Source organism: Rana temporaria, chromosome 4 (assembly GCF_905171775.1).
Source record: "Rana temporaria chromosome 4, aRanTem1.1, whole genome shotgun sequence".
NCBI classification, from domain to species: Eukaryota; Metazoa; Chordata; class Amphibia; order Anura; family Ranidae; genus Rana; species Rana temporaria.
Genome location: NC_053492.1, coordinates 326403082 through 326430789, shown reverse-complemented (window position 1 = coordinate 326430789; position 27708 = coordinate 326403082). Strand labels below are relative to the sequence as shown.

Sequence of the window (27708 nt, the reverse complement as noted above, 5' to 3'; positions counted from 1 at the left end):
AGCCCATTTTGGAAAGCTAACACCCCAACGTATAATCTATGGGTCATAATGAGTCTTTTGAACGGTTCATTTTTTTCCAGATGTTTTTGGAAAATTTGGGGAAAAAAATGAAAATGCATTTTTTTTTACACAAAGTTGTCCATTTATAGAATATTTCCAACACATAGCATGTACATGGCAAAAATTACACCCTAAAATATATTCTGCTGCTCCTCCTGAGTATGGCGATAGCACGTGTGAGCTTTTTTAACAGCCTAGCCACATAGAGGCCCAACATCCAAGAAGCACCATCAGGTGTTCTAGGGACATAAATTACACATTCAATTTCCTTACAGTCTATCACATTTTTGAAGGCCCTTCATATTTCTAACACAGCATGTACATACCAAGAATTACACCCTAAAATACATTCTGCTGAGTAATGGGTAAAAAATAAATTACCTGTGGTTTTAGTAGTACAATTGTCCACAGGAGGAGAGCCCTGATCCAGGCAGCAGGCAGGGACGTGGTCAGCGACAGTGAATGGAATTGTCCAGGCAGCAGGCAGGAATATTTTCCATAGTCAGTACAGGGCCAGTGCAAGTAGAGACATTGCCAGCAGTGCCAAAATATTGGTCCTGGTAGTAAGCAGGAACCTGGTTCAAGTAGTAGGCCAGGAAAGAATGGGGACAGGGGTAAAGGCTTCTCCCACCCAAATCTCTTTGAAGCCTCCGAGTCTCCAGAATAGGAAAACTAAAAAATAAATTTTCTTCACCCAGAAAAACAATTCTGGAGCCCCTCACATATGTGAGACCCCTGTGTTCCCACTAGCATAGCAGGGCAAAAGATCAATCCAAGAGGCAGGCAAAAAAACGTGGTCAAACAGTCCAGGGTCAGTTCGAGCAGGCAGAGGTAGATACAGTTTAGCGTTAGGCAAAAGTGTGGTCATATAACAGTCCAGGGTCGGTTCCGGAGAAGGCAGAGGTATGTACAGTTCAGTGCAGTGGCATAAGGGGTGTGGAGTAAAATGACAGGAAATTAGAATTCAGTTTACCATACTTCCCTAATAATGTTGAGCAGTATGGTAACGGCGGAAACATACACTTATACAGAGACCTGGTTAGGAAAGACAATTGGTTGTGGTGTGTCTTCTGACTCCTCCTCTGGCGCACACCCGGCATCTCTTCTAACGTTTGTGTCCTGTTTCACGGGGGGAGATTTTCATTGACAAGTTTTTGCGGGAAGCCCTTTCTATGAAGATTGTGGGGCAGGCTGGTATAAAAATTATCCACATAAAGGAGGTATCCCTTTCCAAGGAGTGGATAGATAAGCTCCCAGACCACTTTTCCGCTGGTTTCGATGTATTCTGGGCATTCGGGGGGATGTAGTTGGGAGTGCTTACCTTCGTACACCAGGAAGGAGTAGATGTACCCCATAGCTCGGTCGCAAAGTTTTTACATTTTAACCCCATATCGGGCCCTTTTGCTGGGGATCAACTGTTTGATGCCCAGCCTGCCTGAGAATTTTCCAAGGGACTCATCCACGGAGATATTCTGTTCGGGGGTATATAACTGAGGGAATTTTTCTGAGAAAAAATTTAGGAGTGGCCGAATTTTAAATAATTTGTCAAAAGCTGGGTCATTTCGGGGAGGGCACTGGGTGTTATCATTATAGTGGAGGAACCGCATAATCATTAGGTATCTTGATCTGGGCATACAGGATTAGAAGACTGGCATGTGTTGGATGGGTTTGGTAGACCAATAGGAGTACATTTTTTTTTTTTTTAAATAAACATATTGAAAGTTAGGCCTAAGAATATTTTGAATTCCTTTATGGCTAGTTCTCTCCACTCAAAGGGACGGGCATAACTGGAACCAGGGTTGCTTATTATGTACTGCTTTGCAAAGAGGTTGCACTGGGCCACAATGAATGATAGTAATTTTTCGGTAAAAATCAAATGAAAAAAATCAAGCATGGCAAAATCATCGGTGTTGACCTGGACACCTGGCTGGGCGGTGAAAGGGGGGATATTTGTTGCTCCGGAATTAGGGGGAAGCCACAGGGGGTTTTGAAGGCCATAGGGAAGGCTGGCATGGCCCCTATCCCTTTGGGCCGAAGAGGACATTCTACTGGTGCCTGGCCTTTGTTGCAGTGGCACTGCTCTTGAGGTGGACGACACTGCTCTCAAGGTGGACGGCACTGCGCTGCTAGTAGTAGGCTGCTGCTGCTCCACGCCAGAACGCCTTCTTTTAACAGGCACACGTTCCTCTTCTGATTCTATATCAGACCCGCTGCTTGTAACGGGTTCATAGGCTGAATCCGAATCGGACTGAGAGCTCCCCACTGCTCTCATTGGTCATGCATAGGTAGGCCTCCTCGGTGGTAAAATATTTTTTGCCATACTGGTGGCTGGTGAGGCTGCACTGCAGAACACTGTGGTGGCACTGATGTGGCACTGCAGTGGCGCAGGTCGAACTGATGGGCAAAGGTGGCACTGGTGTGGCTCTGGTTGCACTGCTGTGGCTCTAGGGTCACTGATTAGCACACAGGCGGCACTGGTGGGCACATGTGGCACTGCAGTGGTGCAAAAGAGAAATGTGTATAATGCGCAACCTAAAGTCGCATAACTATGCGACTATTAATGATTGGTGTAATATAATTAAAAAATTAACCACAGTGTTTACTATAAGTGAAATAGTTAACCACCAACACCTTGCATGTGAAATAATCCTGAATGATCACATAAATCAATACAAAAAAAAAGGGGAAAAATAGTCCAAATGAATGAATGTGACAAAAAAAGTGCAAAAAAGCTAGGAGATAAAGTCTGTGATGGATGCACCGCTCTGTCAGCTGGATTGCAGATATTCCATTACAAATCTTCAAAATACTTGACACTTTTCCTATATATGTATAAGGTGGCCGCTTACCGCAACTCAGATGAAAATGGGCTCATCACAAAGCAAATGGATCCTCTGGCTCCAACCTCTCCACCAAGATTTCACCCTTAAGGATTGATCACCGGGATCCTGCAGCCCTGGATGTCCACTCACCTCTCAATAGAGGGATTTCTCAGTAAGCAATAAATGTAATGTTGCAAAAAAAGAGAAAAAAAGCTTCATGGTGTAGTTGAAAAGAACTTGCTCTTTTATTGCTGAGCAGGTAACTTGGCATAAAAAGTTAGAAAACAAATTCAAGGAAACAAACAAGCAAACACACTCTGTCAGTGCCTTGGCTCACGCCTGACTGTCAGGTGTGTGTAATGTCTGAAATCTCAGCTCCACCCAACGCAGCGTTTCTCCATAAGAGGCATCAACTGGGAAAGGAGGCCTGCAGTGGTGCAGGTGGAACTGATGGGCAAAGGTGGCACTGGTGTTGCTCTGGTTGCACTGATGAACACAGGCGGCACTGGTGGGCACAGGCGGCACTGATGTGGCACTGCAGTGGCACAGGTGGAACTGATGGGCAAAGGTGGCACTGGTGGGCACAGGCGGCACTGATGTGGCGCAGATGAGCACTGATGGGCACAGGCATCACTGGTGGGGCACAGATGTGGCACTATTGGGCACTGCTGAGGCACTTACAGTTGTCTCTAATTGCTCTCCTCTCACGCTGCATTGGTGTGAGGAGAGCGATGAACTCAAAGTGACCCCTTGTTTGCTTTGTTTACATTTGTGATCGTGCCGTTATTGGCCCTTTGCCGTGATCCTTGTTGCTCCGGGTCCCGTGAACCCGGCGAGCACAGATGATCGCGTGTGATCGCCCGAGGGGCTCACGGGAACGATTCTCTGGGAGGGACGTTCAAGGATGTCCTCCCAGAGTTAAGGAACCGCCCTGTAGCCATAATACGGCTATGAGGCGGTGGTTAAGAGCCAACCCTTTTTTCATAATGAGGCTTGGCCATCTGTTTCTAAATAATGGCGGCCATTTTTGAAAAAAATATCTTGCACAAACAGCTGTGCTCTTTCTGTCATGGACCCAATAAAAGTGTGGGCTTTGGCATAGACTCCATGCACCTGATGACGTCATGCATAATGAAACTAGTAGGGCAGAGTCTATGTCCAACTATACCACGCTACCTTGATCCTGATCTGAAGATTTTTCTGTAGGAACTTTTAATTCGTGTGATATACTGTATTGGACCTGTGGTCACTTTTAATATAATTTTTACAATAAAACCACCACAGATGTGGCACTATTGGGCACTGCTGAGGCACTGAAATGCACTTAGTTGTCTCTAATTGCTGTCCTCTCCCTACGTGGTGACTTTCTGCCTTTTTTTAATTACTTTCATGAGAGAGAGTGAAAAACCAGCACTGCAAATCAATTTATAATTTTTTGTATATTGACTGTCAGTCACTTTATAGTAGGCATCACTTTAGCCAGACATGATCGCATTTTATTGACAATATACCCTGAAGAACTGAACAGTCTTTTGCGCGGAACAGATGTTGCCGATACACAAAGAATTGTCTGCACAAAACTGCTTAGGACAGGAAAACGATGGTTATTTTTGCCCCCTTCCCCTGATGGAGCCTGATGCATCCTCCTGCTCCACAGATGCAAAGGTACCTCAATCCAATGGGTGCAGTTTGCTCGCATCCAGCAGGGTAAGTCTCACTGTCCAGGCTGTCCGGTGACGTCAAGAATTTTGATTGATCAAAAGAATTTTGATTGATCAAAAGAATTTTGATTGATCAAAAGAATTTTGATTGATCCAAAAAATTAAAGATTAATCGAGGAATTAATCTTTAATTTCCCCAGCCCTAATATTTTTGTTCTGTCTCTCACTGTTAAAATAAAATGATAAAACAATAAATTTAATTAAAGACTGATCATTTCTTTGTCAGTGTGAAAAATCAGCAGGGGATCACTGTATGTAGTTGATTGATTTACTATTTTTTATGTGTTAATATATGCTTTGAGGGGTGTATGTTTTGGTTTGGGAACAGCATCAATTACTAATCTTTTTTATCTTAAAGTTTTTCTCTAAAATCAGTTATTTTAGATGAATAATCATTGTATAATGTTTTAATTACTTTAGGTGGTTAACTATGTAAGCCTTTCTTAAATTCTCTCCTACAATTTAGGCTTAGTTCAAATGTAGCATTTTGAGATCTTGGGCAGAATCAATGATCATCTGCCCACAATTCCAAATCACACTCCAGCAGTGGAAAAATGCACGTTTGTTTGCCATTTATTTTTAATGCCACCTAAATGTGGTGCAATTTTACTGTTTAGGGCCCTTTCACACGGGGTGGATCAGTAATGATCCGCCTCCATGTGTCCGTACAGCTCAGGGGGGATCCTCCGTAAAATCCCCGCTGAGCTGGCAGCTGACAGGGCGGTCCCCACACACTGTGCAGGGACCGCCCTGTCTTTCCTCCGCTCTCCCCTATGGGGAATCGGATGAACACGGACCGTATGTCCGTGTTCATCCGATCCGATCCGGCAGACGGAAGAAAAATAGGGTTTTCTTCCGTCCGAAAATGCGGATCTTTGCGGAGGCGGACAAATTACGGGTGTCAGCGGATGGTCATCTGCTGACACCCGTAATCACATAGGGACCCATGTATGTCCCGTTTTCATCCGCAACGGACGGATGAAAATTCGGACATACGGTCCGTACGTGTGAAAGGGCACTAATTGTCGTGCAAATCTTTTTGGTCAAATAGGAGCCGGGGCTTCTTTTGGGCGACCAGCTTCGCGTAATTTTGCTGTTTCTTTATAATGGTGCTTAATGGCTGTGTTTACATTTGTTTGGTCGAAAATATAGTCAACCTTGAACATTTTAACTGCTAACAAAATACCACACTGGTTTCCATTTGTAGAGGAACCGCCCTGTAGCCATAATTCGGCACTAATATTGTTTTATAGAGGGGTTTCATGCGACAAAGCTATTTTTATTCAAAATAAAGAACACCTAAAGTAGTATTTAACAAGGTATTGTATTTGCCTAATATGTCTTCTCTTCTCCCTCTTCCCCCAAGGGATGCCATCATTAAATGCTTTTCCAGCTGTTTGAATTGAATTGAAGACGGATCATTCTCACACCGCTTTTTGTGCAAAGCACAAATCTAATATTTCAGTAAACAAGAGTTTTTTGTTTTGTTTTTTGTTTTGTTTTTTGTTTTTATTAATGGATGCATGTTCATGATATGTTGGCTGTAGCTATTCTCTTACATCTGTTCTGGACATTTCACGTATTACTCCACAATGTTTTTGACCATTTTCAAACCTTATACTAGTTTTAACAAACTTTTCATTAATCTGCTTTAAAAAAAAATAGGTAAGAAATTAACAATATAAATATTAAACGACTGTTGAAGAAAGTTCCAGCATATGTAAACATCACTTTGTGCAACCAATCAAAATACTAGATAAAAATCTTCTGTGTGTAGTGGGATGCTTCAACATTAGTGGAGTATAGAGTTAATTTCTGACCAAGCAATTCAATAGAAAAACAAGAAAATAAACGTTTATCAGCATAGTGTGTACAAAAAGACCCTTTATTGCATTTCATTCAAGTTTAAGTTTATTTTCAGAAAAAAAATCAGTACAATGTAATGAACATCAATGGAAATTATTACAGTGTGGCATACAGTCAAAAACAACATGGTACATTTAGTTCATTTCCTGCCCTTCCATTCCACATTGAAACAGAGTACCATTAAAACGTAAAATAAATTGTGAATAACAAAAAAGACTAAATATATTGAAGAAAACAAAATCCAACCCAATTGTCCTCCCCCACCTCCAGAGATACTATAATCAGTATAATCCAATCCATACCCATGAACTTTTAATAAATATAATAGATTGTTTGTTTAGATCTATAAGGAGGATAGGCTAAACTCCACCCCCCCCCCTGACACCCCTAATGGGATCACTCTGTGCCCCAAGAGGCAGAATAACCCCTATCATCCCCCCTCCCCATTAATAAATAATAAGAATAACCCGATAACAAGAGGACAACTTCAAAACCATCCTCTATATAACATATCTAAGAGGGTTTAAGAAACCTTAGAATTAGGTTCAATCAAACCATTTTAAAATAAAATGTAACATATGGGAAGAATAATAAAGAATATATATTATTCTTGTCAAAATAAAGGAAAAGAACAATATATGTATGCAAAACGTGTTCCTTATTCATATAAAAATAAAAAAGAAACAACATAAACAAAATAATAAGATAGAAAGAGAAATAATGATAGAGAAAAAAAAAGACAGTGTAATAAAAGAAAGAAAGATAGAGAAAGGAGTTGGAGAAGAGATAAAAGATGGACAAAGAGCCTACCTGCCAAAAGTGCACATCAGTCCAAAGCGAAAGCTAATACTAAATCCGCAAGGTATATGAGATTCCCATAAATTTCAACCAAGGCTCCCATATTTCATTGAACTGGGTAAGTTTATCCATCATGGAGCCAATTATTTTTTCTTGTTCCATTATCCATGTGACTTTTCTTTTCATACTTGGTATAGAAACCAATGGTTTCTTCCAGGCAGCTGCTATAGTAATTCTATCACCCGTCAGGATAAATAATATCAATTTCTGGTAACCTATTGAACCTGAGGTATGAACTCCATTCAGCAAAGCAATCGCCGGGGACTGATGTAAATTACAACCCGTGACCCGTCTAATAATATGGAATACCTTGTTCCAGTATCCACGTATCCTTGGACATTCCCACCATGTGTGTATCATAGAGCCCACCCCCTGGCATCCTCTAAAGCAGTGTTTCCCAACTCCAGTCCTCAAGGCACACCAACAGGTCATGTTTTCAGGATTTCCCTCAGATGAAACGGCTGTGGTAATTACTAAGGCAGTGAAACTGATTAAATCACCTGTGCAAAATAATGGAAAGCCTGAAAACATGACCTGTTGGTGTGCCTTGAGGACTGGAGTTGGGAAACACTGCTCTAAAGCACAGAGGTGAGGAGGAGGGATAAATAGATGCCAGTTTCAGAGGAACAAGATAGCACCTGGTAAATATTTTCACATTTGCCTCTAGTAAAAGCCTTTAATAGATCTAATAAAGTTTCCACACCAATCTTTCAAGTCCCATTCATCATGAAGTTCCCTCTCCCAAGCAAGCATATGAGGTAATTTATTATCATTTGCCGCAAGTGATTTATATATAACCGAAATAACTCCCCTTCTCTCCGAAGCTTGATCACATTTATACTCGTATGGGGATTGATGTCCAGATACAATTTTGTCTGTCCAAAATCGTAGATTTGAGAAAATCTCAATTTCTCAGAGGAAGGAAGATTAAAATTATCCACAAAATATTGTTCAGAAAGGGGACCTAAATGTGAAAAAAACGCCCAATACGGTACACCCCCTTGTCACGCCACCATTTAAATGATTCGATATCAACATTAGAGGTAAAGATCGGATCTTGAAAAATATCAGCCAAAGGTTGACCCTTCGAGGTTATGGAAGGATTATTCCTAAGTTAATCCCAGAGAACTAAAGCCTGTGAAAGAGCCGGGTACAGAATAGAAGGTCTACGTTTGGGGATACACCACAATAAACTTTCTAACGAATACGCGGGGGATGCCTGTTCTTCTATATTAACCTATTCAGGACGATCCTTTTTGATGTATACGTCCGATAGTTGGGCCAATCTAGCAGCTTGGTAATACCACCACAAATTTAGAACTCCCAGACCCCCTTGTTCAGGGAGATTAAAAAGACAACGTGAAGAAACACGCGGACCCTTTTTTGTTCCAGATAAATTGGTAATTTTTACCCTGAAAGGATTTCAAATGATTTTTTTTATCCGTATAGGTAGAGAGCAAAAAAGATATAGAAGTCTGGGGAGAAGAGTCATCTTAACCGAATTAATCCTGCCTATGTTCTGAGTACCCCAGTCGCACAAATCCTTTTCAAGTTTCTTATACATAGGAGGGTAATTAGCTAAATATAAAGACTCAAAATTCGGAGTCAGATTAATGCCCAAATATTTAATAGATGAATTGTTCCAGCTGAATTCATATTTATTTTTCAGTAAGGATACCATAGTTTCAGGCAGCAATACATTAAAGGGGAGGTTCACCCTATAAAAAATTTCTAACACTACATCCAGCCCAGTTCTGCATATAAAATTACACTGACCTTTTTTTTTTTGCCATAGATATCGTTTAGCCTTAGAATTCGCCGCGGCTTCTGGGTAGGGAATCCCGCGGGAGTGGGCGTTCCTATTGACATGCCAATTGATTGACATGCTAAACGACGGCGCACACAGCGCGTCACGACTTCCCGAAGGAAGCTCAGGTCGGCTCGGCTCTATTCGGCACCTGCGCACTGGCGCAGAATAGAGCCGAGCTGACCCAAGCTTCTAAGGCTAAACGCTATCTACGGCGGGAAAAAAAAAGGTCAGTGTAATTTTATTTGCAGAACTGGGCTGGATGTAGTGTTAGAAATTTTTTATAGGGTGAGCCTCCCCTTTAAGGGCTTTAGATTTGGCCATATTGACTTTAAGCCCTGAAACTTCGGAGAAATTGTCCAGCAAAGAGTAGATTGCAGGTAAAGAGGAGGTTGGTGAGGTTATGAATAGTAACAGGTCATCTGCAAATAATGCACATTTATGATCTTTTTGGGTACAGTTAACCCCCCTGATATTCTAGTTACTTTGAATAGCTAATGCCAAAGATTCTATCACGATCAGGAATATCAGGGGAGACAAGGGACACCCCTGCCTCATACCCCTTTTTATTTTAATAGATTCCGAAAATATACCTTGTAATCGTATTTTAGCCTCAGGAGAAGAATAAAGTGCAGATAAAATTCCCATAATTCTGGAACCAAATCCCCATCTCCTCAGTACTGCAAACATATATGGCCAAGAAACTGAGTCAAAGGCCTTCTGAAAGTCTAATGAAAGGAGCATACCCTCTTGCTCATGTTCCCCAGTCCATCTAGATTGCATTATAGAAATTAGATTGACAGCCCTCCTTATCTGGTCTGGACCTTGTCTCCCGGGAATAAAACCCACTTGATCCTTATGAATATATTGACCTATGAAAGATGACAATCTATTGGCCATTATTTTAGTCAAAATTTTAAGGTCATTGTTTATCCTTATTGGTCTATAATTCTCAACTTGAGTGTAGTCCTTGTCAAGTTTCGGGATTACCGAAATATATGCCATATTGAGTTGATTACCTATAGGTTACCATCCGTTAAGTAATTATAAAATTGTGCGAGATAGGGCGACAGGACAACTGAAAATGTTTTGTAGTAAGGAGAAGAAAAACCATCCGGACCGGGAGCCTTATTCGTTTTCAAATTATTGATCACCGTCTGAACTTCCTCGGCCGATTTATTTTATTTTTTTTGTGGTTGAACTGGATGGACTTGTGTCTTTTTTCAATCTAACTATGTAACTATGATATGGGAGCCTCCAATACCTCTCTATGTACCTCTGTCAATTTAGGAAGATCTAAGCCATCAAGAAACTTCTCCACTTTATCAGATGCATAGTCGCCATCAAAAGCGTAAAGTTTGGAATAAAAGTTTTGAAAGGCTGTCATTATCCGCCGAGGGTTCAGAGTAAATGAACCATCTGCTTGTCTAATTTTGGGTAGAATCATTGATCTAAATCTAGGGGACAATTTATTCGCCAGCATCGGACCTATCCTATCTTTTAATCAGTAAAGTCTAGCACCAATCCATTTCATAGCCTCATCTGCCCTTACTGTAAGCACTAGATTCAATGCAGTTCTAGCTGAATCAAGTTTGGAAGTAGGAAATCAAGAAGGATCCAATTTATGTTTTCTACTCAAGTCCACGTATGTCTCCAAGTTTTTCCACCTCTAACGTCTTCATTCTTTTTAGTCTAGCTGCAATCTGTATAATTTTGCCCCTAACAGTCACCTTATGAGCAGCCCATAAAGTTTCTGGGGACATTTCTTCTGTATCATTAAAATCAAAATATTATTTTATAGCTTGTTCGATTTCTGCTACTAAAACAGGATCCTTTAAAATTGACTGGTTAATCGTCCAATGAGACACTCTTTGGGTAGAATTCTCTTTTCTTAAAGATAACAGAACCATGGAATGGTCCGACCAAGAGACATCCACAATAATAGATTTTATAGCTGAAGGGACGTGACGATTGGAAAGCAATATATGGTCTATTCGTGAATATGATTGGTGGGGGTTAGAAAAGTGAGTGAAATCTTTAGTTTTAGGATTCAATTCCCTCCATATATCAGTCAAACTAGATTGGTGAAGCATACGCCCCACCTGTGTACTAGCTTTAGTTGGTCTAATAATTTTAGCATTATGTTGTTTAGATTTATCTAATCTCGAATCAAAGGCTAAGTCGGAATCTCCACCCATAATGATGATACCCTCCATAAAAGGTTGGAGAACATCAAACCTTTGATAAAATAATCTCTTTTGTCCCCTATTAGGTGCATAATACGAGATGAAAGTATACAGATTTCCTTCCAGGGTTCCCTTTACCCTACCCTCCGGTAAATCTACCCTCCGGGTCCGTGTATTCCTTAATCAAGTCAAAATTGCAGAATTTAGAAAATAAGACGGCTACCCCTTTAGTCTTTTTTCTGCTTTAGACAGGTAAAACACCGGAAAATGTGCATGCAAAAAAGAGGGGGCATACCGTTGTGGGAAGTGTGTCTCCTGTAGGAAAACCACATCGACATGAAGGGACTTGTAGGCTTACAGGGCCTTTCGCCTTTTAATTGGAGAATTCAACCCCTGAGTGTTGTGTGAAACAACACAAAGGGGTGTAGAAGGGTTATTTGAACCAGCCATGAGTCGTGATCAGTACCAGTACGGGTTGCATAACGATGGCTGTATCCACAATCCAGTAAAACCACTAATTGGCAGGCAGGCTGACATGGTAAATAAGGTGGGAGAGAAAGAAAAGGTATAGAAGTAGAAGATGAAGAAATAAAAACAAAAACATAAACAATATAGTAAATTGTAGGATAAAAGAAGGTCAAACCACGACCCAGAATCCCTCCCCTAATTCAAACACTTGACCTTAGAACAGCCCATATATAGGGCTAGGTAGCTACTCCCTAGGACGACCAAATGTCGACCCAAGAAGCAAGCTGAGGCCCAATGCCTCACCGCCGGCCGTCATGACGGTTAAATAATGATAAATTAAATTCTTGTGTAAGAAGAAATTGACCCAAAAAGGCATAGTAAATATAACAAATATTAAAATAAATTTTCCCAGATTTCCCTGGCACAAATAAAAAAAAAAAAACACACTCCAACCCCTCCCTTAACCCTTCAAAATATATAATCATATGCTAAAAAAATTGAAAATTATATATAAATTAATAAATCTAAGTTTATATATTTAAAAAAATATTGAAAAATGTTCCTTGGGAAAATGCAGACAAAAAATGTTTTGGTGAAACCATTTCTACCGATCGTAAGAAATAGAAAAAGAAAGAAAAAGTAAAAAAAAATTGACGACCATCCGAAGGAAAAAAAAGGAATCCAAAGAAATGTATCTCATCTTCAGGTAGCAAAGTCATTCTTAACCTTCCTGTGCTTGACTCTGTTCCAGGTAGAAGAATTCGGGCTAATAGGGGTTGGTCTTTTGGCCGAATTTTGCTGGGTAGGCGTAGTATCCATGTCCAGTTCGACAAAAATAATCTTCAGATCCAATAATAGTCTTTCACCCTCCTGAAAATTGTGATTCTCTCAGCATTCTGTGCCAGTCCCCTGTCCAGCATTTCAGATATTCTGTTAAACAAATCAGTGACATTGAAGGAAACATCAAGAGCCTGTTCAGCATTAGTATGCACATTAACAGGGTTCTGTGAGGGAAATCTCTGCAGAAATTATATGTCCAACATTACTAGGAATCACTCCTTCCTGCAGTGCAGTGTCAGAACGAGATGCCTGAGGCAAAGATGCAGCCAGCAAAGGAGATAAAACTTGTCTTCCTTTTTTTGCATTTCAACATCAACTTTTAAATATACTGACCCGGATTCACAACGGAGTTACGACGGCGTATGTCCGGATACTGAATCAGTTACGCATAGATTTCCCTAAGATCCGACCGGCAGATATGTCTTCCTGCTATGCAAACTTAATAAGTTTAAATGTATCATTGCTGCAATCTATGTCCCCCCCCCCCATTCTCTGCTGTATCCCTGAGAAGGCTGGCACAATTCATGGCTCTATATCCAGATACCCCTGTGCTAGCATTGGGGGATTTTAATAACACTTTGGATCGGGGACTAGATAGAATGTCTTTGACATCTAATGTGACAGGAAAGATAGCTGGCAAAACTACGTTTGCCTTACTGCTTGCGGAACTGGGACTCTGTGATGTTTGGAGGGAGAGACATGGCGACGATAGATGTTACTCGTGCCACTCTGCCTCGCATGGCAGACTTTCTCAAATAGATCTGGGCCTGAGAAACAAAGTATTAATGCAAAGGGTAAGGGATTCGGCCTATGAGCCAAGATTGTCGGATCACTCGCCATTTTGGGTTAGATTGGATGCCACCGTAGCATCGGGCCGCCCATTATGGAAAGTGAACCCATTTTGGTTGACCTTACTCCCATCTCCAGACAGGACGGTAGGTCTGCTACAGGAGTATTGGCAACTCAATAGGGGGGGTACTGCTAGCGCAGGGGTGGTATGGGATACATTAAAAGCATTTCTGAGGGGGTGCCTGATTAGGGAAATCTCTGGCATTAAGACCCGTTCTAGGGAATGGGAGGATAAAGTCCGGGATGAAATGAAAAACAGAGAACAAGCTTTGGTAGCGGATCCTTCTCAAAGTAATCAGGATTCTTTGGGTGGAGGCGCAATCTTTGTACAATTCGGTACTGTTGATAGCAGCGGAGAAGAGGAGATATTTTCATCAACAGAGTCACTTTGAGGAAGGGGAAAATACGGGACACATCCTAGCACTGGTAGCTAGGGAGCAACGAGACTCCTCTAATATTTTGGCTATAGGAGAGGAGTTGGGGGAGACGCACACTATTAGCTCCGATATCTTAAATGATTTCTATGAGTTTTATAGGGAGCTATATTCCTCAAAAACCAATACTGTAAATTCGGAGATGATCTTGTTTCTCCAAGGTTGTCCCATCCCCCAACTGTCGGAGGATGATAGGGAGATGCTAAATCTACCTATCACAAAGGAAGCTTTGGAAGGGGCCACGCAACATAAATCCCCAGGTCCAGATGGACTGCCAGTGGAGGTATACTCTCAATATGGAGAGGTTATATTGCAGCCTTTGCTGGAAGCACTATCCGAGGCCGTGGATACGGAAACGTTACCTGATAGTATGCTAGAGGCCACAATTATACTACTTCCCAAACCAGGTAAAGATAAGCTGTCTCGAGACTCATACCGTCCAATCTCTTTATTAAATACGGATGTCAAGCTTCTAGCAAAAATTTTGGCCAAGAGGCTAGCGCAGGTTATAGGCAGGCTAGTACATCGAGACCAGTCTGGCTTTATACCTAACCGTTCAACGGCTGATAATATAAGAAGACTCTATATGAACTTGCAGGTCCCGGTGGATAACCCTGGGGGTAGGGCTATTCTGTCACTGGATGCTACCAAAGCGTTCGATAGTGTGGAATGGCCCTACCTCTTAGAAATATTGACTAGGTTTGGATTGGGGAGGAGGTTCATAGCATGGGTAAAGGTGCTCTACTCCAAACTTAGAGCTAGACTCAGAGTCAACAATAACCTCTCCCCCTCATTTGAGCTACATAGAGGCACCCGTCAGGGATGCCCGTTATCCCCATTGCTGTTCGCCTTGGCAGTTGAGCCCCTGGCGATATTGCTTAGAACTACTCCGGAGGTGGTCGGGTTTCTCAGGGGCCAGAGGGAAGAAATAATGTCCCTATATGCAGATGATATAATTATATATCTAGGAGATACGGTAGCATCGATGCGAACAGCAATGGGGATAATAGGAGAATTTGGAGGCTTTTCTGGGTTTAATATAGATTGGTCCAAATCAATATTAATGCCTATAGATCCGTTGAGGGAACAGTTACCCGTAGGAGCAGAGCAGATTACTATATCAAGTAGTTTTTGCTATTTGGGAGTGGTGGTTTCCCCGGATACGGCTGAATACCTTCGGCTGAACCTGGGTCCACTACTAGCAAAACAAAGAGAAAAATGTAACAGCTGGTGCAAACTCCCCCTATCAGTGGTAGGTAGGGCCAATTTAATAAAAATGATATGGGCTCCACAACTTCTATATATTTTTTATAACTCACCGATGTGGATACCGAACAAATGGTTCAAAAGAATTGAGACCCAGATGCGGGAGTTGATATGGAAGAAAACTGTAGCTAGGATCAGTTTAACTACTTTGCAATATGGAAAGGATAGGGGGGACTTGCGGTCCCCCACCCCAAAATGTATTTTTTGGCCTCTCAGATACAACAGCTGGCAGGATGGGGACGGGAAGAAAGAGAGGACCCGAATAGAAATTTGGTGACCAGCACGGTTCCCTCATTACAGGCAGCCTCTCATCTTAAGAAGGACTTGCCCCGTATGCCACATTCAGCACCCACAGGAATCCTCCTTAAAAAGGGGGGGGAAGTTCGGAAGACCCTGAGGACAGAGGGTGTGCTACCATTCACTCCAATATGGAATAATCCCAGATATGCAGAGCTACAGGATTTATCAGGCTTCACCTCCTAGAAAAAGAGGGGAATCTGGTCATTTTTGCAGTTATACGAAGGCGAGGTACTAAAAACATACGTACAGTTATGCAGGGAATACCAATTAGCACCACGTGGCTTTTATCAGTATCTCCAGCATCGGCATGCTCTACAGAAACAACAACAAACACGATCGCTGGTGGTAACATCACCGTCACCTTTGATGACGGCGGTTCTGCAAGCAGAAGCCCGAAGAGGACTGATAACAAAATAAAATGAGGGACTGCTTATAACAATACAGAACCATGCCTCCTTCAGAAGTCGTAGGAAATGGGTAGAAGACATTGGGGAGATAAACAAGGAACAGTGGGAAAGGGCACTTGAATCTGTTCCTGTGATGTCCGTATCTGCATCTCACAAACTATCGCAACTTTTTATTCTACACAGGGCCTATAGAACAGCGCCACAATTACATAGATGGGGAAGAAGGGATACCCCTATGTGCCCAAAGTGCAAAGTTCAGCAAGGGGACTTCATACACTTAATTTGGAGATGCCCAAAGCTACATAGGTACTGGGAGGAAGTATCCCAGTGTATTACCAGAGTAGCACAGGTACCAGTTCCATTGGATCCTCAGGTATACTTGCTAGGGGCCATTGACCCTGGAGAGTATACAAAAGGAAAGTACTATATGATAACAAGGTTGCTGAACCTTGCACGTTACTGGATGGCCCCGGGGGTCCCCACAGGGAAGCAATGGATTGCGTATGTCAACTCCCTGTTGGGTAGAGAACATTTGGCAAATAAAAGAAGGAAAGCGGAGGGTAAATTTGAGGAGATCTGGCATTCCTGGTTGGGAGATGCGAGTGTTGCACCACCAAAACTGGTGATGGATAGATTCCTTATGTAGAGTGCAGAGGATGGTGGGGAGGGGGGGGGGGGGGGGGGGGGTTAAAAAAAAAAAATTAAAAGAGTAGTACATTGGAATATTATGAGAATGTAAAAATGTCGTACAATGTATTCTAATTGAATTGTAATGGATGCCGCATAGGCATATGTATGTATTAAATTAGAAAAAAATAAAAATAAAGTGGATTTAAAAAAAAAAATCTGACCGGCGTAAGTGTCTTACACCGTCGTATCTTAGGCTGCATATTTACGCTGGCCGCTAGGTGGCGCTTCCGTATATTTCCGCGAGAAATATGCAAATTAGGTAGTTACGCCGATTCAGAACAGTACCTCCGCCCGGCGCATTTTTTTACGTTGTTTACGTTAGGATTTTTCCGGTGTAAAGTTACCCCTGCTATATGAGGGGTATCCTATATTAAGTATAGATGTCGTTCCCGCGTCGAATTTTAAAAATTTTACGTCGTTTGCGTAACTCGTTTGCGAATAGGGCTGTACGTAAGTTACGTTCAGCTCTAAAGCATTGATGATTTGCAGAGTAATTTCGAGCATGCGCACTGGGATTCTTTCACGAACGGCGCATGCGCCATTCGTAAAATACGTCAAATACGTGGGGTCACAGTGAATTTATATAAAACACGCCCACATCATCCACATTTGAATTAGACGGGCCTACGCCGGACCACATACGTTACGCCGCCATAACTTAGGGCGCAAGTTCTTTCTGAATACGGAACTTGCGCCCTAATTTACGGCGGCGTAACGTATCCGAGATACGTTACGCCCCGCCAAAAGATACTCAATGTATTTGAATCCGGGCCACTGTGTGCAAACCCCCTAGTATTGATTAGCTACACATCATATAAAATGCTAGTGTTACAAAAAGTATTTTTGTATAATAAAAACAGCAGAGCTTCCCCTCATTTCAGATCTACCCCTCAGATTTACAGCGACTGCACTTCCAAGTGCATTTTCAGTGCAATTTCAAGTGCACGTTGCACTTGTAGTGCAATGTGGATTTGCCTTTCATAAAAAAAAACTTGGGGGCAGATCCACAGAGATCTGCACCCGCGCAGCGTATCAGAGATACGCTACGCCGCCATATCTTACCTGGCTTTAGTTTGAATCCTGGAAGAATTTGCGCCGTAATTTACGGCGGCGTAGTCTATCTCTGGCGGCGGAATTCAAATCGGCGATTAGGGGGCGTGTTTCATTTAAATGAAGCGCATCCCCGCGCCGAATGAACTGCGCATGCTCCGTTTCTAAATTTCCCGCCGTGCATTGCGCTAAATGACGTCGCAACGACGTCATTTTTTTTTAAACTTAGACGTGAATTACGTCCATCCCGATTCACGAATGACTTGCGCAAAAAAAAAAAAAAAATAAACGCGGAAACGACGGCCATACTTAACATGGCAGGTCTAACTATACGCGACGAAATACCAGCTTTAACTATACGCCGGAAAAAGCCGACTAGAGACGCCGGAAAAAAAATGCACTGGCCGCTCGTACGTTCGTGGATCGACGGAAATAGCTAATTTGCATACCCGACGCAGAAAACGATGTGAACGCCACCCAGCGGACGCCAAAGTATTTCATGTCTATGTATTTCCACTACCAAAACTGCACACTCATCAGATGTTGCTTGATCCCAACCATTTAGTAAGCCTAAGAACTAGGTCTGCAGCAACTGATAAATGCTCCCACGCATGGTTCGGGTCACGCCCTCAACCTCACCTTCAAACAAAATATGGACATCAACATACTGGACAACACGCCTTTACCATGGACGGACCATCAAATTCAAAATAACCACCAGCGCAGCTTTCCAAAAACGTACAAAATCAAAAACAACACACTGGATAAGATCGCAGAAAAAGCTACACTCGCAGTTCTTCAAAACCACACTAGCAAACCAAATAGCAATGCTAAATCAAAACTGTTCAATGGAAGAAACACTCCACAAAACATTACTACAGACAGCAGACATAGTCGCTCCGAAGCACAGAGCACTCATCCGCAAAAAAAAATCAGGTTGGTTAAATGACTCTAACATCACTGAAGCAAGAACGTTGAAGAGCGGAAGGAGCCTCGAGAAGGAACTCAACTAAGGAAAACAACACAAAATACAAATTACTCACTAATAAATAACACAAAGCGATCTTCACAGTCGTAGGGCTGTGGAACTCGCTACCAACGATCATCCGCATAGAAGATAACCATTGCGCCTTCAGGAAAAAACTGAAGACCCACCTCTTCTGAAGGACAAGGACGACTCCAGATACAAGCGCCTTGAGGCGATTTAGTTCCCATTTGTTAGTGCTATACAAGTTACTTACTCACTCACTAATATATACAAAGAGACCCAAAAAGAGATTCTGCAGCATCTTCTGGTAGTTGAAATGTCGGACCTCCGGTCTCTCAGTCACTCCTCCTGGCTTTGTTTTCACTCAATTTACAATTGGTTTTAATAGCTTTTACTCTGCTAATGGGCTATATCTTCTCCTCTCCTCTCTAGTTTATTCACCCCAAGCAGGTATATGTGAGAACAGGTGAGAACAAAGATTGGCAATGGCAATGGAGAGTGAACATTTTTTTCTCCAAGAATAAAAAAAGGGCTGTGCTATATTAATGCCTAAACCAACATTTTGTTTTTTCCCAATAGTTGGTCTTTGACTCTGTTATGGATCTTCTAGAAGATTTGTTGTTGGATTCCAAATCTCTCCCTTCAATGGAAATGAAGACCTCACCAGCCAATTTTAGTTTCCATGCTCTTCTCTAAAATGTAAGGATACTGCCACTCTCTTCCCTAGCAGAGTGTCTAGTCTTGGGTCCCATGTACCAAAACACTCCACCACAGTTTCCTCATCGCCCCTTATTCATTTACTTTATTTACAAGGAATGCATACACCCAGACAAAGGGGGTTATTTACGAAAGGCAAATACACTTTGCACTGCAATTGCACCTGAAAGTGCACTTGAAAGTGCAGTCGCTGTAGATCTGAGGGGGACATGCCAGGGAAAAAAAACGTAATTTTTACATGATTGGACAATAAATGCAGCAGAGCTTCCCCTCATTTTAGAGCTTCCCCTCAGATCTACAGCAATCTAAAACGACTGCACTTCCAAAAAACGTAGTGGATTTGCCTTTCGTAAATAACCCCAAAAAGTAATCCCTTGACCCTAAGCACTTCTGGCACTTTACACAGAATTTCACCCTAATAAGGCACCTCTTTCAATGACACGCCTTCAAGTACTCCACTGTTAAAAATTTGGAAGACATTTTTTTTAAGCCTTTAGCCTACTTTGCAAGGGCATGCTGATTTAAGCACTCATCTCTCACACTTTGGCTTACTGATCACAATCCCTCAGTTGGATGTCAGATGAATGTTACAATAAACTTCCTGTGTGACGTGGCACTGGATGCTACCTGGGAAATTTCTTGAGTAACCATTTTGATTATACAGATCAGGGGTCAAGTCCTGGGGAAAAAAGTGTGGGAACTCCCACCCAAGATCCACTCCCCCACCAAAAAAAAAAAATGATACGCTCATATGCATAATTACTAAACCGTATGTTTTTTTCGATCCACTGTACCTTAGTAATCCTTTATGTTACTGGAAGCAAATTCTTTCTAAGTCCCGCGATAACGCGTGGCAGACCTCCGCAATGTCTCCTGGGAACAATGACAAAAGCTCCCAGGAGACATTGCAGCATCAAGAAAGTGACGGAATACCCGCACACTACCCGATTAATCCATATACAAGAAGCGGCCAGTAACATAAAGGATTACTAAGGTTCACCTGCCCCTGACAGTGACTCGAGCTGACAGTGACTTAGTGAAGGCTTGGCTGCTCTAGTCCTGCAAAGGGAACTGAGTTCCTGCTGTGAAAAAAGTGCGGGAACTCTGTTCCCACGCGTTCCCGCAGGACTTGAGCCCTGATACAGATCCATATGGCACTCTGGATTCAATGCTGGCATGTAACATCTTCCCATTGTTGGAGAGAGTCTTTTTGGTTCTTTATTGGACAATAAAAAAATGTATGTAACAGAGGCTTAAGAGTACTCATTTGCTTCAGGTGTGCAAAGTTTAGGAGTGACAGCTTTTCTTCATCTTGCCTAAGCATTCCTTTTGTTCTTCAAAATCAGGTTTCAGTTCCTAGTCCTAGTCCCACAAGAGTTCCTCCACCTTCTCTGGAGGATCTAGAAAAAAACTTGAATCTATAGTAAGCCCAGGATAGCTTAGCCACCACAGAGCATTCCATCTTCACCGGTTCCTTAAAAGGTGTGAGTCTACCTGCTAGAACTATGTAACTATGCAACATAGTGGACACATGGAGGTGAGAAGCAGTGTCCAGCGGCTAGATTATAGTTTCACACCTGCCCTTCGCCTCAGGTCTTTGCTTAGCACCCACTGAGGGAGAATTACTAAAACTGGTGCACACAGAATCCAGCGAAGCTGTGCATAGTAACCAATCAGCTTCTAACTTCAGCTTGTTCAATTAACTTTGATTCTGTATGTACCAGTTTTAGTAAATCTCCCCCACTGTGTCTGTCTCTGTAGTGCCAGATGGACCTCCTTTTGCCATTCAGGGATTGTTGGCTCAATGGCTTGTTGTTCCTGCCCCCTTCCTGATAAAATGTTTTTAGGCAGTTTCCTTAACCACTTCAATACAGAGCTTTAACCACTTTACAACCGGGCCTATTTTGGCACTTCTCTCCTTCATGTAAAAATCAAAAAAATGTTGCTAGAAAATTAATCGGAACCCCCAAACATATTTTTTTTTAGCAGACACCCTAGGGAATAAAATGGCGGTTATTGCAACTTTTTTTCTCGCACGGTATTTGCGCAATCATTTTTCAAACGCCCTTTTTTGGGAAAAAAAACTGTTTCGTGAATTAAAAAATAAAACCGTAAAGTTAGCCCAATTTTTTTGTATAATGTAAAAGATGATGTTACACCGAGTAAATAGGTACCTAACATGTCACGCTTTAAAATTGCACACACTCATGGAATGGCGCCAAGCTTTGGTACTTAAAAATCTCCATAGGTGATGCTTTAACATTTTTTACAGGTTACTATTTTCGAGTTACAGAGGAGGTCTAGTGCTAGAATTGTTGCACACGCTCTAACGCACGCGATGATACCTCACACCCCACATAAATGGTGTTTACATATGTGGGCGGGACTTGCACTTTACTTTAATTTTTTTTTTTTTACACTTTAAAAAAAAAAAAATTTGATCACTTTTATTCCTATTACAAGGAATGTAAACATCCCTTGTAATAGGAATCAGTGTAACAGGTCCTCTTTATGGAGAGATGTGGGGTCAATAAGACCCAACATCTCTCCTCCAGGCTTACATGCATGAAATCGGTGGAAAAAAATCACGACCACATGCCGACAGCCACGATTGCGGCTTTGTTTACTTCCGGGTACCGGGCATGACGTCATAACGAACTGCCCTTCTGAGCGATCACCCAGTGCAATCGGACAATGTCTTGAACAAGTTGTTGTAAAGGCCTATGAGTTGCAAGGCAGCGGCAGTGAGTGATTTTTGGGCTTTTTGCCATCAAGTATCTAGGCCTCGGGTCTTTTTTGTTTTATTTTACTTTGTTGGTATACTTGTTGGGCTGGTTCACCTGTTATTGTTTTCGGGGTGGCTTCCCCTTTGTTTAAACTGCTATTGGACAACCTCAGGTTGCTTAATTAGAAGCTATCTCTTTCAACAAACAGTTGAAAAAAAGGGCAATTATAGCTCCTGGGGCCTAGCCTCTTTTGTTGAAAGAGATAGCTTCTAATTAAGCAACCTGAGCATGTCCAATAGCAGTTTAAACGAAGGGGAAGGCACACTGAAAACAATAACAGGTGAACCAGCCCAACAAGTATACCAACAAAGTAAAATAAAACAAAAAGAAGATTTTTCACCATCAACAAAAAAATCTCTTTTACGAGGAATGAAATTGTGCCATATACTTCATACCTGTACTATCTCCCACCATTAAGTGTATCTTTAAAGAGCAGAGTCTACATATTAAAAGGAAACATTTATATTTATATTTACATATAATTTATAAAGGAAACCACAAAGGCAGTGGTATAACATCTGTATATAAAAATGTGCCACATCTATAAATGTAGTAGCAAAATTTTAATTGGTGTGGTGCATTTCCACAACTCAAATGATTCCAAAAAAATAAAGAAAAAATTATGGGGAAATTAGTTACGCTCAAATTCTCCAACAAGCTTCACTAAATACATCCTCCTCCCCATCACAAAGTTAAAACTGCTAATTGTCGTTAATCTGTTGACATATTTGTGAAACCTTCTGGATGTTTCAAAGTTCCCCTATTGTCAGTTTTACCTTCATGTCATGGGGAGGGGGAACATAAATGAATGGGGATGTTCTCAATTAAGTTTGTTGGAGAATTTGAGTGGGTCAGGGACAGTAAGGTTGGGGAGGAAAGGGCTTGATGATGCTGGATGTTCTCTAGCCAGAAAATAATAAGATCTCTCTCTGGCTTGCTGCAGAATATTGTGAGAAGCTCACAGTGTGCATTGAAATCAGACTAAGCATTTTCAGTACAGGAGAGGAGCCTGTACAACTGCTCAAGACTTAAAGCTATAGTAAAGTCCGCCGTCATTTCCATTTTTTGGGGGCCCCTGGGTTGGTTATGCCATAATGTGCTAGGTATGCACATTATGACAGGCTTACCTGGCAAACCGAGCTCTCCAGCCTGCGCTATAAACAAGCCAGTGCTTCCATCTTCACCCAGTCTTCCTTCCATGTTCCGTGCCTTTGGCTGTTTGATTGGCGGAGCCACGATAATGCCATTCCAGCCCATGCGCACAGTAGTAACATCGCAACGATACAAATCAGGGACGTAAATGTTCGCTGAGCTGCACAGCTCAGTGTACATGACGGCTGACAGACAGGCGGAAGCATTTATGGCAGAAGAGAGACTGATAGTCTTTTGTCATAAATATACTGTCTGTCTGCAATATTTAAAAAAGAAAGTTGCATAGTTATCCCCTCTTAAAGAGTGCTCTTACATATAAACAATTCTTGGTAACAAACACAAGGTAGGGCCTAAAATGTAGCTTGTAAGCATTTGATTATCATTCTAATAGCTTAAAGTAAAGAATTAAACTCTGAAAGCTGTGCACAAAAAACATACAGGCAGAAGGAAAATGACTAGCCATTAGTATTGCCTAGTGTGGATTGTTTTGCACAGTGTCTCAGTATGGAGATTGCCTTCTTGGCAGAGGCAGAGCTTTGTTTCCTCCTGATAGAGCCTCCAGAAAGGAGAACAGTAGACTAGCAATCGGAGGCAGTGGTGCCCTAGATCTCAGGTCTCTTAGGTATACAGATTTGGTACTGTAGGCACATCATGTGCCTATGCATATTCACATGCTATTTTTAAGGAGACTTTCCAGACAAGGTACCAACTATCATTTCCATATGATTCCTATGGCATGCAAACCTTTGTCCAGGTCCACTTTAAAAATACAAAACGTTACTTATACATGTTTTTTTTGTTTATAAATATTCTGTAACTATTCTCCTTTATGTAATTAAAGAAACACTAAAGGCAATTTTTTATTTTTTTTTAAATAACAAACATGTTATACTTACCTCCACTGTGCAGCTCGTTTTGCACAGAGTGTCCCCGAATCCGGTCTTTTGGGGTCCCTCGGCAACTGTCGCGGCTCCTCCTCGCAAAAGCTTTCCACCTTCATGTGAGCGACCATGGTGGAAAGCTTTTGCGAGCACGCATAGCGCGGGCATAGCCGCCGACTGTATCACTCGGCCCCGGCGCACCATGTCATCCGATGTGATTGACAGCAGCACAAGCCAATGGCTGCACTGCTATCAATCTGTCCAGCCTAGCCAATCAACGGCCAGGCTGGGAACCGAAGAGGATCACGTGAACGCGAGCGGGACTTTCGAGGGGTCAGGTAAGTAAAGCGGGGGTTCGGGGGGGGGGGGGGCGGTACCATCGGATGTTTTTTCACCTTAATGCATAGGTTGTATTAAGGTGAAAAAACATTTACCTTTACAACCCCTTTTAAGATTCATCGATGTCAATGTGTATTGTTGCTGTCTATATTTTTTTTTTTTAATTGTGAACCTAAGATAGGGAGGAAATAATTTGTTCAGCCATTCGAAATCTGCAGTAAGTAAAAATACTATTGAAAGACATTTTGGATATTTCTTGAGTTCAATAAGTAAAATAAAGAAGATTAAAATCTACCTTTTGCTGGCTAGTATTAGACTGGTATAGAAAGAACTGCACACTTGAACTATGGAGAACGTGGACTGGCAATAACACCAGACCACAAAATGTTAGGGAATGCGACTGTGCTCCAATAAAATATTTATTCACTTCCCAGAAATACACCATATACATACAGATAAACATGACCAAACATCTTTCATTGAAAAAGTATGCAACTAAAATGCAAATACTGAGCCTGATTTATAAAAAGCAAATGGGGGGAAATAACAGCTTAGTTGTATCTTTCTACTCTGCAATTACACTTGCAAAATAAGGCCCCTTTCACACGTACGGATCTCGTGAGAATCCATACCTTTCTTACACTTAATTCTTACATTCACACTTGATTTGCATGTGGCTCACAGCAGGGGTCCGGTGCGTCCCTGTTCTCTGTTTCAGGTACGAATCGGGCCCTAATTTTTGCCTGAATTCGGACCTGAAACTAAGCCAAAGACACACAGGACCCCTGTGCAATTCGCTCCACAGCCACCACGAAGATGTGTGAACAGACTCCATTGAGAGCTGGGCACACTTTCCTGTCATGCGAATTGGATGTGGGGAAACCAGCATCCAAATTCGCACTAGTGGGAACCCAGCCTCAGTTTGGTTTTTACATTTGATTTTGGAATAAATGGACTTTACTGAATGGAAACCACATACACTGTTAGAAATGTGTTTTTGAGAAAAAAATTCCATCCTGCACCTTTAAATTTTGTCATCACTGCAGATCAAAACATCAATTTGACCCACTAATTAGACAAACTTTCTTAGAACATGATTTTGCTAAGAAGTGTTTGTTCCACATTCTATCAATATGAGGCTAGCTTAACCACTTAAGCCCCGGACCATATTGCTGGTCAAAGACCAGAGCACTTTTTCCGATTCGGCACAGCGTCGCTTTAACTGACAATTGCGCGGTCGTGCGACGTGGCTCCCAAACAAAATTGGCGTCCTTTATTCCCCACAAATAGTGCTTTCTTTTGGTGGTATTTGAACACCTCTGCGGTTTTTAGTTTTTGCGCTATAAACAAAAATAGAGCGACAATTTTGAAAAAAATGAATATTTTTTACCATAATAAATATCCCCCAAAAATATATAAAAAAATCATTTTTTTTCCTCAGTTTAGGCCGATACGCATTTTTCTACATATTTTTCGTAAAAAAAATGCAACAAGCGTTTATTGATTGGTTTGCGCAAAAGTTACAAAATAGGAGGTAGTTTTATGGCATTTTTATTAATATTTTTTTTTACTAGTAATTGCAGCGATCAGCGATTTTTGTTTTCGGTACTGTGACATTATGGTGGACACTTCGGACACTTTTGACACATTTTTGGGACCATTGGCATTTTTATAGCGATCAGTGCTATAAAAATGCATTGATTACTATAAAAATGCCACTGGCAGGGAAGGGGTTAACACTAGGGGGCGGGGAAGGGGTTAAAAGTATGTTCCCTGAGTGTGTTCTAACTGTAGGGGGGGTGGACTCACTAGGGTAAATGACGGATCGCTGTTCATACATTGTATGAACAGACAGTCAGGCATTTCTCCCCTGACAGGACCGAGCGATCGCGGGTGCCCGGCGGTGACCGCGACCAATGGGCACGCGGGCGGGAGTCAGGAGCGAGCGTGATCTCGCCCAACAGAGCCGACCTGGTCGGCAAGCAGTTAACCAGTTGCCGACTGCGGCACGCCAATATACGTCGTCAGAATGGCATGGGCAGGCAAATGGGCGTACAACAGGTACATCCCCTTTAATTTGTCTGAAGCGGGCGCGCACACTCTGCCGGCGGTCATTCCGCATGCGGCGTTCTCCTTGTCCCTGCCTCTCCGTGTGATCGTGACATGGAGAGGCAGAACGGGGAGATGCCTATGTAAACAAGGCATTTCCCTGTTCTGCCTAGTGACATGACAGCGATATGCTGCTCCCTGTCATCGGGAGCAGTGATCGCTGTCATGTCAGTGGTAGCCCATCCCCCCAGTTAGAATGACTCCCTAGGACACACTTAACCGCTTGATCGCCCCCTAGTGTTTAACCCCTTCCCTGCCAGTGTCATTTACACAGTAATTGTTGCATTTTTATAGCACTGTTCACTGTATAAATGACAATGGTCGTAAAATTGTGTCAGCCATAATGTCGTAGTCATGATAAAAATCGCAGATCGCCGCCATTACTAGTTAAAAAAAAAAAAATATTAATAAAAATGCCATAAATCTATCCCCTATTTTGTAGACGCTATAACGTTTGCGCAAACCAATCAATATATGCTTATTGCGATTTTTTTTTTTTACCAAAAATATGTAGAAGAATACAGTATATATTGGCCTAAACTGAGGAAAAAAATGTTTTATATATTTTTGGGGGATATTTATTATAGCAAAAAGTCAAAAACATTGCTTTTTTTTCAAAATGTTTGCTTTTTTTATTTATAGCGCAAAAATAAAAAACGCAGAGGTGATCAAATACCACCAAAAGAAAGCTCTATTTGTGGGAAAAAAGGACGTAAATTTTGTTTGGGTGCAATGTCGCACAACCACGCAATTGTCAGTTAAAGCGACAGTGCCGTATAGCAAAAAGTGATTTTTTATTTCTGTGTAATACTTTATAACTGTATAAGGAGCACATGCTTAAAAATAATTGCTTAGCTCTTCTGATGCTAGACTGACATCCCTTAGTCCAGCTGGTACACTTTAGACCTGCTGATGACCTTTAAAAGCAGACAAAAATTCTAAATTAATGACAGGTTGTAAAACAGAGACCAATACCTTCAAAAATCTTTATAATTGATAATACTGTGTAGATGATATTAAAGCCTTGTTTTTTTTTTTTAAATAACATACATGAAAAGAAAAACATTAAATATTATACCAATAGCTATAAAATACTATAAAAAAAATCCAGA

General features: G+C 41.7%; 1 protein-coding gene across 4 annotated transcripts in view; it reads left to right on the top strand.

The window, feature by feature from the left end:
- Window positions 1-6467, top strand: part of SFT2D1 (SFT2 domain containing 1) — a 775689-nt gene extending 769222 nt beyond the window's left edge. For all 4 annotated transcript variants that reach the window (XM_040350714.1, XM_040350713.1, XM_040350710.1 and 1 more), the window contains one exon: window positions 5970-6467. In XM_040350714.1, the coding sequence (XP_040206648.1) occupies window positions 5970-6009 (40 nt within the window). In that variant the 3' untranslated portion in view covers window positions 6010-6467. The remainder of the gene's footprint in view (window positions 1-5969) is intronic.
- Window positions 6468-27708: the final 21241 nt, after the last annotated feature.